The sequence below is a fragment of the Trichoderma aggressivum genome (assembly GCF_033847375.1).
Source record: "Trichoderma aggressivum f. europaeum strain CBS 100526 chromosome Unknown scaffold_012, whole genome shotgun sequence".
Lineage (NCBI taxonomy): Eukaryota > Fungi > Ascomycota > Sordariomycetes > Hypocreales > Hypocreaceae > Trichoderma > Trichoderma aggressivum.
This window is the reverse complement of record NW_026946378.1, coordinates 357897-369998: the sequence shown is the minus strand read 5'-3', so window position 1 is coordinate 369998 and position 12102 is coordinate 357897. Positions and strand designations below refer to the sequence as shown.

The window sequence follows — 12102 nt, the reverse complement described above, 5'->3', positions numbered from 1 at the left end:
TGAATGATTCAATGCTTTACTAGCTCGATTAGCACGCAAAAGTATACATACGGTCCGACCCTGATCGGCTCAATAACCGCTTAAGATGGGAATATCCAACACGTCTAATTGTTGATGGTGCATTCAGTGACTGGGCATAGAATCCGAATTGAGACGTACCTTTTATTGAACTAATAGATTGTGTATCAGACTAAAATCCGAGCAAAAGTGAAGCTCCACACTCGCTCAAGAATAATACAGTCTTATATTTATCTGACATTGTGCTTATACAGTTGCCTTCCACAGCAAAATTCATCCATTGGCCAGTTATCTGCAATATTATGCAATGTGTTGCAAGATGATTGGTGGGCATGCTGGCCAGTAATAAGAAGGATGCCATCAAAGGTGCATATATGAGGTGGGCCGGCTTCTGGGAAATCAGTTTAGGCATCTCACGAGGCTCAGGCATTAACATGGTCACACCATTTCTCTCAATTCAACGCTTAAAGTCCCCTCCCAAATCGGTTTCTCTCCGTGGTGCAACGATTCAAGCTGAATCCAGACTGGCAAAACTACAACCCGAGTTAGTGGCGATTGCAGCATGGCCTCCCCAGAGACCAAGGTATATCGCCTTCGAGGTATCCCGGCGCATTTGGATCGTCTCGGCGTTACTCAATTGATTCAAGCATTTTTACCCAACGGCAAGCTCGAAGATATTACCGTAGCATCGCTTGCCATGAGCTGCGAATTTTGGATTAGGAATCCCACAAAGATAGCGACACTCACTCTACGAAAACTTCCCGAAGTCGTGCGTATTGCTCCTGCGGCTGGGGAGTGGCAGCTTCCCGTGCTTGCTCTGCCCAAACCACTCATTCTGGATGATAAATTCTATGGTCTTACTCCTTTGAATGAAGTGAAAGAGTCTCACCATCAGTTTGAGTAAGTCAATTAATGCCATTAGACGTTGAGTACGCAGAAATCTGATGACTCCAAGTTGTGTTGTGATTTCAGGTCTCGCAAGCCACCCGATGGGATCCTGGCAGCCTCGAGGCAATGATAAATCGTTCATGTGGATAAGAGATAAATTGCCAGAACTCGTCCCCAACGTTAGATTCATACTCTATGGTTACGATACTACACTAGTGGGGAGTAATTCTTTCCAAACAGTGGCAGATCTTGCCAATAATCTGATCAACGAACTGAAGGCAGGAGGGTGGTCATCGCCTAGTTCAAAGGAGTTGGCATTTTTGGCACACAGCCTTGGTGGCGTGGTGTTAAAACAACTTTTCTGTATGCTCGCAGACAGTGATGTCTCTTCTGAGTGCATACTCCAAAAGACAAAGGGCGCAATATTTTTCGGAACACCAAGTGAAGGCATGGACATCGAAGATATTCATACCATGCTTAAAGATCAGCCAAATAAAGACGCACTTGTAGCCGAGATATCTAACAGATCAAGCTTTCTGTCTAGTCTGGAGGAGCGCATCTCTGGCATTGTTCAACTTCGAGCAATGAAGCTTAATTGGGCGTATGAAACCCAGAAAACCCCTACTGTGAAGGTACTGATACCGATCCTATGATATAATACGCAAATGAGAAGAGACATGACTAACATATTTTGTAGTTGGTTGATGGTGCATACGGTAGATCGGGGTCAGGGACCATATTGGTATCACGAGAGTCCGCCACGGGCAATCGTTGCACTTCTGATGCTGCGTCAACAATACAAATTAATGAGAATCACTCCAACATGGTTAAATTCTCACCCGGAAATCACATTATTGGCCCCATTGCGAATACGCTAAGGAATATTCTTCAGAATGACCAAGGTGCTCTTAGCCAATACCCGGAGCGTTTGGCTACACTCAATCTTCCAAAGATACCATCCAATATCATCACCTTAGCGAATCACAGCTCAAGAGATATTTGGGACCTCGAGTGTTAGTGGTTTATTCTGTCAATTTGGTGAGATAGACTAATGAGTTGTTAGCAACCATCCAATCCCTGCGGGTACATGAGAGAGATGAAAGGTTGCAGCAGATCGATGAAAGCGCCGGTTGCTCTTTTGAATGGGCATTCGACGACTCTTCAATTGGATTAAAAAAATGGCTACAAAAAGGTGACGGTCTCTACTGGGTTTCTGGACGACCTGCCTCTGGAAAGTCAACTTTCATGAAGTTTCTCTACCACGATAAGCGCACGTCACAGCTACTGCATGGATGGTATAGTAAAGCCGCACATGTCGAAGCAAATTTCTTCTTTCATTACCGTGGCAATCTCATTCAAAAGTCATTCGAAGGCCTGCTCCGCAGCATTCTCAGCCAAGTGTTAGAGCAAGCCCCCAGTACCTTTTCATTGGTTCAAGCGATAATACAACACGCCTCCCAGAACGTCCCAAAAAGACGAGAACCAGTCACCCAGAAAAAGACTGAACGAGTTGAAAGCGTCATAGATGAACACCACGACCGCGAAAATATTCAACATTTTGCAAACGAGATTTGGACACTCCCAAACCTGCAAAAAGTCCTACATCAAGTCATAGATCAACAATCAATGGATTTAGATCTGTGTATTTTCATCGACGCTCTTGATGAACACGACGGGCCACCAGAGTTTATTGCAGAGTTCTTAAAGGATATAATACAACCACGAAACAGCCGCACGCGTGTCAAAATTCTCTTCTCCAGCCGACCGTGGGACGTTTTCAAGGATGTTTTCCCTGATTGCCCTGGCTTTCAGATTCATCAGCATACTGATAATGATATCCGTGAACTTTGCACCCATGTCATAAACAGTGAATGCCCTGCTTCACAAGAACTTTTTCAACTAGTGGAAGAGATTGTGAAGCGAGCCAAGGGTGTTTTCTTGTGGGTTAAGTTGGTGTTGCAAGAATTATCCAAGATTGCAGCGTCTGCTCCGCTGGGAAGAAATACTGAAGCTTTATCCGGCGAACTACGGGTCGCTTTGCAAAATCTTCCCGACGATTTAGTTGAGTACTTCAGCACCATAGTGGAACGGATACCCCAATCTTTCCGCCGTGAGGCATTTTGTTTACTTGAAGTTGTTGCTAAAGGGGATGGGGTTTATCTTGCAGACGTACCAAAAATTCTTGGCTGCTTAAATTTCTCTCATTATTCCGAGCTGGAACAAATACTTGAGAACCTGGACGAACGCACCCCTGAGCAGTGGGCTACTTTGTTAAGAACTTATACCGGCGGGCTTATTGAAATCCAAAAGCCACCCAAATGTAAACTCCAGTTACTGCACCAGACAACTGTTGATTTTGTTCAACTACCAGAGTTCAAAAATATTGTTCTCCGATCAGGGGCGCATGCTACCAGCGATAACGGGCATACATTTCTCGTAAAGCTCATCCTTCTCAAGCCTTTGGAAGATGAGTATGGCGATTATGGAGCAAAACTCGATCTTTTGTTTCATGCCAATTATTCCGAAAAAACTACTGGGAGGAGCTTATATTCGTTTTTTTCGGACGTCTCCACATTCGAAGCTCGTGGGATATATTCATCCTGTATCTCTGGAGGACTTTTACCCTCTCATTTGAAATTCACATCTCCATTCCAACTGGCTTTCAACGCTCATCTTCGCCTTTTCATTGAGGACGCTCTGCAATCTGAGTCATCGTTCATATCCAAATCCACGAATTGTTGGGCACAATTTGTTTTTGATGCACTCTACGATGGCCTAGCTACCTATGAAGAAGCTCTGCAGATGATCGAACTCTTAGCTACTCATGGTTTCTCTTTCGATGATCACGCTAACTGCTTAGCTTACAGGCTCGTCTCGTTAGGGGTCGAATTTCAGCGTTCTGGATCCCGCAAAGCCTATTCTCTACTCTCTCTCAATATTATCAAACGATTTAAAAATCTGGAAATGGCCTTACAAATTCCTAAACTCGCCCCACATCCGGTTTATTGGTCATCTGAAATGAGCCTGGACACAGTAAATCTTATTCATTTATGTCCTTATAACATCACTGAATACCTTATTCATAGAAAAGTAAATACGAATATGAAGGATGGATACGGATGCACACCGCTGGATTGTTATGTCATGGGGAAATATCATTGTAACTGGTGCGACGGGAAAGACTTGTATCAACTGATGATACTTCTTGCTCAAAATGGAGGCCGCCTGAATACAACGAGTAGAGAAAATTGGGGCGGGGTTATCGCCAGATTCCAGGGTTTGGAGCTTGATGTGTCATTATTCGAGCTTTTAGGGTTTCCTAAATGGAGTGACACGCCTGCGGAAGGAGGATTTCTCAGGAGAGTTACACGCAAACTCCGTTATAATTGGAGGAACACAATGTCCGTGAAGAAATCATGAGCTTCAGTTACTGTTTTCTCCCGATGTGTTGGAATTCAAAGCTCATAACATAGAACTTTCATTTTGATGATTAACTGTATAAAATGGCATTTACTAATCCAGTTGAGTGAGAAGGCTGGACAGATTTTGGATATAAGGTTCAAGCCTGATCGAAATGTAAATTTCAGGGAATCTAAATACACCTAATCTTATGACGATGAGCTCGAAATATTTAGCTATCTGGTGTAAAAGCAGCAGCCGTCCGGGTTTCATCAAACTACTCCCGGTAAAACACAATCTTTCCATCCTTGGTACGGAGACAGAGTATATAGTCTTGATTATAGATCTTGCCCATCGGTTTAGCTGTGGCAACCACTGAAAATTCCAGTTACCACGGCATCTTCACCTTGGACCGTGTGCACGCTCTTCTGGATAATCTCAAAGTCATCGCCCAGGAGCTGAAAGAAGCCTGAGACACTCTTTGCATGAGGGTAAAAATGCGACCTATAGCGAATCAATCAAGGAAAGAAGAACCTTGAGTTCAAAGGAAAATCTCCAATACATGAATTTCTCAGCAATCGAAGAACTCTAATAGCCGCCTCTTGGAGAGTGGTTTTTTGGCTTGCCGGTTTAACACATTATTGCACTGGGTGTTTAGGTATATGTAGGCACATGTAGTTTTAGATTCGCCCTGATTTGGCGCCAGCGGCTAATGTCGTGACAACATTGGTGGTGGTGATGGTGCCATGAGAAATACGATGGTGCCAATCTTAGGGCTTCTTTGATCAGGCAGCTCTTCGATAAAGCCGATTGTATGAAGAAAGACTAGAGCTAATTAGGGAGACAAAGGCTCATGCAACGCCTGAAATGATTCAGCTGTTAATTCGCTACCATTTCTCCGTACAGTCAGAATATAGCACAAAACCTCGGCTTTGATAGTCCTGTAGTTAAGGCACAGCCACACGATTTCCACCATAGCGCCGCAGCAGCCCAGGCTCCAGGGCTTTGTTCGAGGCCTACAACACAGCGCATGAGCCTATCACGGGACAATAATTGATCTGTGGGCTGTCAAAGGATATAACAAAGGGGAACAAAAGGATACTGAAATCTTGTAAATTATAAATTCAGCCCATTGCCGTCTCCTCGTTTTGACCCATTTCGCCCTCGTCTTTGCCCTTTCTCCGGAATCCCATTCATAATGTTGCAGACAATCAAGCGAATATTCAACTACCTTGCCAACTTGGAGTGGACCGAACGTCCCCAGAAGGACTGCAAATTCTGCGCCATTAAACCCGAGAATATCATTTTCGAGGTGAGCCTTTTCACATCTTTTGAGAAAACTCACGGCAATAATTACTAATATTTTACTTAGAATGATCTATGCAAAGCTGTCAAAAATATCAAGGAGGCAGGGGAGGCGCACTGGCTCATCATGCCCAAAAAGCATATCCGAGATATCGAAAACCTCAGCTCTGCACACCTTGAATTATGTGGGTTACACCATGCTGATCTGACATCTGTCTAAAGAACTCAATTAACGCGGATTTTTTTTACTTGCATGAAAACAGTACAATCAATGGATAAGTTGAAGCGCGAGCTCCTGAAAAATCATCCTGATGTGCCTCCTTCCGAAATATACTCCGGGTATCATCGAGGTGGAAGAACCATGTTTGGTATCTTCCGTTTCCCAGACATTATTTCAGTTCACCACTTGCATTTACATGTCATTGTTCGACCAGAGTTTCTCAAAAAATGGTTCAAATATCCGCCTTGGCTACCTCTCATGTGGAAGTCGGACGCAAAACTGCTTCGGGAAATTGAAGAGTTGGCATCGAAAGGGAGGTAATGACTAGAAAAGAAGATTTAGTTTTGTACGAGCACATAGATTTAAATTGATTGTGTGGCATATCATACTCTATTATGAAACAGTAGCTGAAGAGATATAAGATCGGGAATATCTTCCTGAGGCAAACCCCGCGACTGTCAACTATCTTCCTCGCATGAATAATCCTAAAGGCTGATAAAATATCATTTCTCACTTATTTTGCACTTCGGTTGGGTGTGAAGGTAATACGGTAACACGCCTTCAGCATTTACAGTCTCATTGATCGTGCAGAAGGGCCAGAGAAGCAGTTCATTTCCATAGCATCATAGAATGAATCAGTTTGAAAAAAATGACAAAAGGGTTTCTGATATGTCAGCTCCAAGAAAGAAAGGCAAGCTGGCTAGAGCAATAAAGTCATCATTCGCATCATTATAGCTAGAGAGCTAAGTACAACTAAGTTATTTTGGTATGTATTCTGGACAAATTAAGAAACAATAAGATTCGGAACTTGAAAGCAACAAAATACATAAAAGTGAATGAAGTGAACGCATCTAATTATCCTGTCAATGTCCATAAGCTTGTAGAGATTCGTTTCCAAAAGCTCCTGCGAATTCCTTATGCGATGTTGCTCTTCGACTTAGCGCATAACGAAGATTAAAAACTATAAGGACCAATATAAAAAACGACCCGATTGTTAACGAGATAATCGGAGCCAGAATAGAGAACATGGTAAACACGTATGACGCGCGGTTGAATATTGCGTTCTCGTTCAATTTGGTTGTGGCCAGTCCCACTTGCATAGCTGCCAGAACCACAGTTATATAGATGAAGGCAGTCAAAACCCATTTGAAGTTTCTTTCAAGGTACGTCGAGTATTGGCGGTAGCCATAATCATATCCGCGAATCATGGTCCTGAATTTGATCGTGTTCGTGCAGAATCTGCTTATCGCATTCAGTCGCGTGAGACGTAATTCGCCATAAACATATCTCGGATTGATGTCACTGAGATCGCCCTTGATGCTGGACACCACAGCTGCAGAGAAAGGGACCCATTTCTCCCAAGTGATCTTTTCCGATACAAGCCCTTTCTCAAGCGCAATCTTTAAGTCGCTTTTGCTGCATATTAGCCAGGTGTAAGAGTAGAGAAATCCTTTCGCGCTCTCAAAAAGTTCACGGTCAGCGCAGAGCTTTTCTGTCCAGAAAGAACAGCTTAAAAGATAATCTGGCAGCGGCTTCAGGTACAGAATGTTGTCGCGCCAAACGAGGTGGAGATGTGCCATTTCCGAGATGTGAATCTGCCGCCCAATTCTGACTTGGTCATGCAATGCTCGACAGGCTTGCGGTAAGCCAGCCAGCCAAAGGTGCTTGTGGATCTCATTCAACCGTCGGACATCAAGGTTGTACTCCAGATATTCTTTAATGGAGGCCGGGTCCGACTTGTCGATGCTGACGACCTTTTTATCTCGCTGGTAGATTCCAGCAATCAGCGGCGCTTCTTTTGAGATGTCTTCTTTCGAACTGAATGGAGGTGCTGATGTTTGACACACAGATCAGCGCCATTCTTGGAGTGGGAACCAATTATTGAGGTCCCAGCGTAGTTACCACAGCATACGGAAGTAGTGCGGTGATAACCACGAAGGAATCCGCGTGTATGCCAGTTAATTTGGATGAATGACTGAAGGGTAACTCACAGCGAGGTTCCTCAACCAGGGTAGTCTTATTACTCAAAGGCCCGATCGGTATACCGTATGTAGAGTCAACCCGTCCTGCCGTTGAATCCCAGTTAGTCATGCATGCTTAGTATTGAATGCATTCTTTCCCCCAATTATGGAAGTGCTGCTCCGTCTTGGTACATAAAGGAGGGTGGATGGTTAGGTAGAAAGCGAGAAGTAGGGGCTTACTTTCAAGACCATCCGCCGAAGTATCGGCATCCATCATCTCCAACTGTAAGTGTGGATGCGCTTGCAACTAACGTGCCGCCGAAGAAATAGTCAGAGTAAGCGCTGCCTAGGAGTTGCTTTCAGCGATGAAATATAAGAATCTGCCTCCGTTTCTAGAATGCGGAAGACACAAGAAGCCTAGGCAGAGAGAGTCAGCCGAGAGGTGGCTGAGCCAGACCTGGCCGCATTTTCAGCCTCTGTACAACAGGCTGCAGGGGTCAACAAACCCCGCTCATGATGTTTTGTATCCGAAGCAGCGAGTACATGACCATTCTCAGATTCTTTGGATTCTCATTGGCGAATAAACACCAAAGATATAGCAGATCAATGTTGTGTGTAGCACTGGAGCCTCGCGCCAGTCTTTTCAACCACACCTGTAAAAAATGACGTGGCAAGCAGGGGTTGGACCATATGTAATCTGTTATCTCAAGCCAGAAAGTGCCGTGTAAGGGACTTTTCTTGTCTGGCGAATCACCAGCACAGCAGATAGCCATCAATGTCTCCATGCCCAATCGTGCCATCTCTATATGAAGAAGATGGGGACGGGCTGTAAAATTTTCTTGGAGGATTTACGAGAGCAATTCATTATTACTGGTTATACCTTAGTTCATATCTTGGACAGCGCAGCCTCAGACATACAGTCGGCCTCCTCATGGCTCCATGGTATACGTAGAGCCAATGCTCATAATTTCATGTCGGTTATCCTTTAGACAAAAGAACAAACAATTCCTATCCCCAAATTGTTTAATCCATTGCAACTTCGACTGGCATGTGCTCCTCTTTGAAGCTAAATACATCTTCTGTACTTGAGCTCTGTACTTGAGCTCTGTACTTGAACTCTGTACTTGAACTCTGTACTTGAGTCCAGATAGACCATGTTGTACGTCATCGTGAAGTCTTGATGCATGCCCTTTTATGCGAGCTGGATGTTTCCCACGCATATGTAGGGTTGTACTGCTTCAAGATAGCATCCTAAATGTTTCAATAGGCCAGGTTGCTATGCGAGTGCGGCCTACATGTGGGCGTGAGCTAATAATCGCCGACAAGTTGCAGAGCCCATATTTGTGTGTGCGTCAGAATGTAACGCCAAGATGAATAATGTAGTCGTCAAGTACCATTGATGTGGTATATATATTTGGGAGCGGCTGCGGGAATCAGGAGTGGCGCAAACTTCCTTTGTGGCATCTGCGACATCATTCTGAGCAGAACACTGCGTTGTTGAAGTAATTGTACAGAAATATCAGCAAAACGATGGGTTCAAAGCCAGGTTATACAGTTTCTGACCAATGGATTGGACAGCCAAGGCCCGTCCGGGTGGTGGTCATAGGGGCTGGGATCGGAGGTATTGCTGCTGTGAAGCTCTTTCGTGAGACGTTTCGGGATCGCCCGACAACTCTCGTCATTTACGAGAAGAACAACGATGTGGGCGGAACTTGGCTAGAAAACCGCTACCCGGGGTAAGCCTTGCGCAAGCCGAGTTCCCGATCTGATCACTAATATTAGTGATATTAGATGTTCAGTTGATAGTCCCGGGCATACATATACTTACTCTTGGGAGGGAAACCCATCTTGGTCTAGGGCCTATGTAGGCGCCGAAGAGGTTTTAGAATATTACAAAGGCCGTGCGCAAGCTTATGGAGTATATGAATATGTGAACTTCAATCATCGAGTGATTGAGGCGAGATGGGACAGTTACGTTGGCCAATGGAAGCTCAAGATTGAGAAAGAAGGCTCCAGTATCATTGAAGATGAGTGCGAAGTTCTCATTAATGTTTGTGGAATGCTCAAGTACGTTATAAACCCAGATCTGGCTATATCGTGGTAACTGACCTGGATCATACCTCAGCCAATGGAAGTGGCCTAGCATTGATGGCCTAGATACTTACAAAGGCCACCTAGTCCACTCAGCAATTTGGGATTCTAATTATTCATTCAAGGGGAAAACCATCGGCGTTATTGGTTCTGGATCTTCCGCTATTCAGATGGTGCCAAAGCTTCAAAAAGGTGAGTGAGGGCTTTATAGCATCTATTACATCATCTAAAGAAGATTCCATATGCTGATGAATGCTTCAACTAACCAGAAGCCAAATTATTGATCTCTTTCAACCGGTCGCCTTCATGGATAACTCAAGAATTTGGTGCAAAGTATATCCCAGAAGGTCGAGGACTCATCTATTCTGATGAAGAGAGGGAAGCCTGGCGCAATAATCCCAACGAATTTCTGAAGTTTCGAAAGGAAGTTGAAAGCATCTCAAATAAATTTTGGCATGCTAACTTCAAGGACGGACCCGTCCAAAAGGAGTTGTACAAGCAAACTCGGCAGGATATGGAGAAGGCCTTGGGGGGGAATATGGATCTGATATCGAAAGTAGTACCTACATTCGCTGTAGGATGTCGAAGGTGAGAACCAGCTACACTACTGGCATTGATATGAAAGTCTAATGTGTACATAAGAGTGACTCCTGGCCATGGCTATCTTGAGGCTTTGGCCACAGACAACGTCATCGTGAGAAACGATGAAATTAGACGCATCACACCCACAGGCGTCCAGGTGGCTGATGGAACCAACCTCGCTCTTGATGCCATCATATGTGCCACAGGCTTCGACAACTCGTTCCGCCCGTCATTCTCACTTATTGGAGAAAATGGCGTGGATTTGAGAGATGAATGGAGAGAAGAGCCTCGTGCATATCTTTCGGTAGCTGCAGCGGGATTTCCAAATTACTTTAGTGAGCCTTGTGAACCCAGGAAAATTCAACAGTCCGATAGCTAACATTGTTGGTTCTAGTGGCTACAGGGCCAAACGTTCCGTTGGCAAACGGCTCATTAGTTGCATGTTTGGAGCAAACTCTGAAATATGCTTTCAGAGCAGTCGAAAAGATACAGACCCAGGGAATTAAATCCGTGTCGCCGACTCGAGAAGCAGTCAACGATTTCCAAGAGCATAAAGATGCGATAATGGAGAAAATGGTGTGGACTTCACCATGTCGTTCTTGGTAAGCTCATACGGTTGTTCTTGGCTCACTGTTATAATAGTGCTGACATGATATATCTTTCATTTTTAGGTACAAAAATGGTAAGGTAGACGGCAAAGTCTGGGGGCCATATCCTGGCTCAGTGCCGCACTTCTTCGAACTCATGAGCGAAACTCGATGGGAGGATTTCAAGATTGAGTATAGGAATTCCAAATCGATTCCAATATCTAGGTAGGGGAGACACACGTCGAGAAGTTAGCGGAGGAGACTTGGCATGGTATGTTACTGAACCAGGAGCAAATCTCGATGCATGAGAGAGTGAACCATGTACTAGCTTTGAATGCCAAGTTACATATTATCTTGAATCATGATAATGTTTCTCAAATCATGAGACTCGTGTGTAATTAATAATTGATCTCTTTCTGTACATCGTCTTTCGCCATCGATTAAACAGCTCTAGCGATAGTGGTTCCGCCACGCGATGGCCATACTTGTTTGATATCCGAGATTAGCTGTTTGACACCCCCTTTACCGGTATCAGCGACTTGAGATGTTTGCCCAGCGCTATATAATTTGTCAATCATTTCTAACTTTGCAAGTGCCAGCGTGTAGAACTCCCGTGAATGGCGTAAGAAGCTTGGACAAGTCGCAGATTCATCACGATTCATCACAGCACGAGCTTCAGCACCTGTCGGCGTGGGGCTTATACGCTTATTCCATAATGATAGCCATTTGTCCAAAGAATTGAAAAGCGGCGTAATCGTATTTTGTGAAGTGAAGCAAGAGATTTGTTGGCAAAATATGATGGAATGTATCGCTGAGAGGAATACGTGTAAGTAATTGGCTTAGCTGACAAGATCAATCGCAATCACTCTGTTGTTGGTCATACCTGAAATCAATATAAATCCCCCAAGATCTGTGATTTCTGGAAACGAATCGAATGTAGCTGTATTTGTTGTGTCGCATAGCATTTGAATAACTTTGTTTATCTGTGTCTCTCTGTATATACGATAATTGGGACATATCTGCTGCACCGACTGGAAGAACTCGTGGCCTG

General features: G+C 44.3%; 4 protein-coding genes across 4 annotated transcripts; 3 read left to right on the top strand and 1 right to left on the bottom strand.

The window, feature by feature from the left end:
* Nucleotides 1-580: 580 nt before the first annotated feature.
* Nucleotides 581-3787, top strand: Triagg1_3999 (uncharacterized protein; the record flags this gene model as incomplete). Its single annotated transcript, XM_062898355.1, has 5 exons — nucleotides 581-918; nucleotides 974-1538; nucleotides 1604-1919; nucleotides 1970-3733; nucleotides 3774-3787. The coding sequence occupies 5 exons, from the start codon at nucleotides 581-583 to the stop codon at nucleotides 3785-3787; spliced, it is 2997 nt and encodes a 998-aa protein (XP_062757019.1).
* Nucleotides 3788-5503: 1716 nt separating this feature from the next.
* Triagg1_3998 (uncharacterized protein) lies at nucleotides 5504-5830 on the top strand (the record flags this gene model as incomplete). The annotated part of the gene is made up of 2 exons (XM_062898351.1): nucleotides 5504-5617; nucleotides 5678-5830. 2 exons carry the CDS (start codon nucleotides 5504-5506, stop codon nucleotides 5828-5830), a joined length of 267 nt encoding a protein of 88 aa, XP_062757018.1.
* Nucleotides 5831-6693: 863 nt separating this feature from the next.
* On the bottom strand, nucleotides 6694-8068 carry Triagg1_3997 (uncharacterized protein; the record flags this gene model as incomplete). Its single annotated transcript, XM_062898350.1, has 3 exons — nucleotides 6694-7661; nucleotides 7822-7896; nucleotides 8032-8068. The coding sequence occupies 3 exons, from the start codon at nucleotides 8066-8068 to the stop codon at nucleotides 6694-6696; spliced, it is 1080 nt and encodes a 359-aa protein (XP_062757017.1).
* A 1253-nt stretch (nucleotides 8069-9321) lies between these two features.
* Triagg1_3996 (uncharacterized protein) lies at nucleotides 9322-11280 on the top strand (the record flags this gene model as incomplete). The annotated part of the gene is made up of 7 exons (XM_062898349.1): nucleotides 9322-9527; nucleotides 9649-9858; nucleotides 9917-10074; nucleotides 10152-10470; nucleotides 10525-10799; nucleotides 10859-11066; nucleotides 11136-11280. The coding sequence occupies 7 exons, from the start codon at nucleotides 9322-9324 to the stop codon at nucleotides 11278-11280; spliced, it is 1521 nt and encodes a 506-aa protein (XP_062757016.1).
* Nucleotides 11281-12102: the final 822 nt, after the last annotated feature.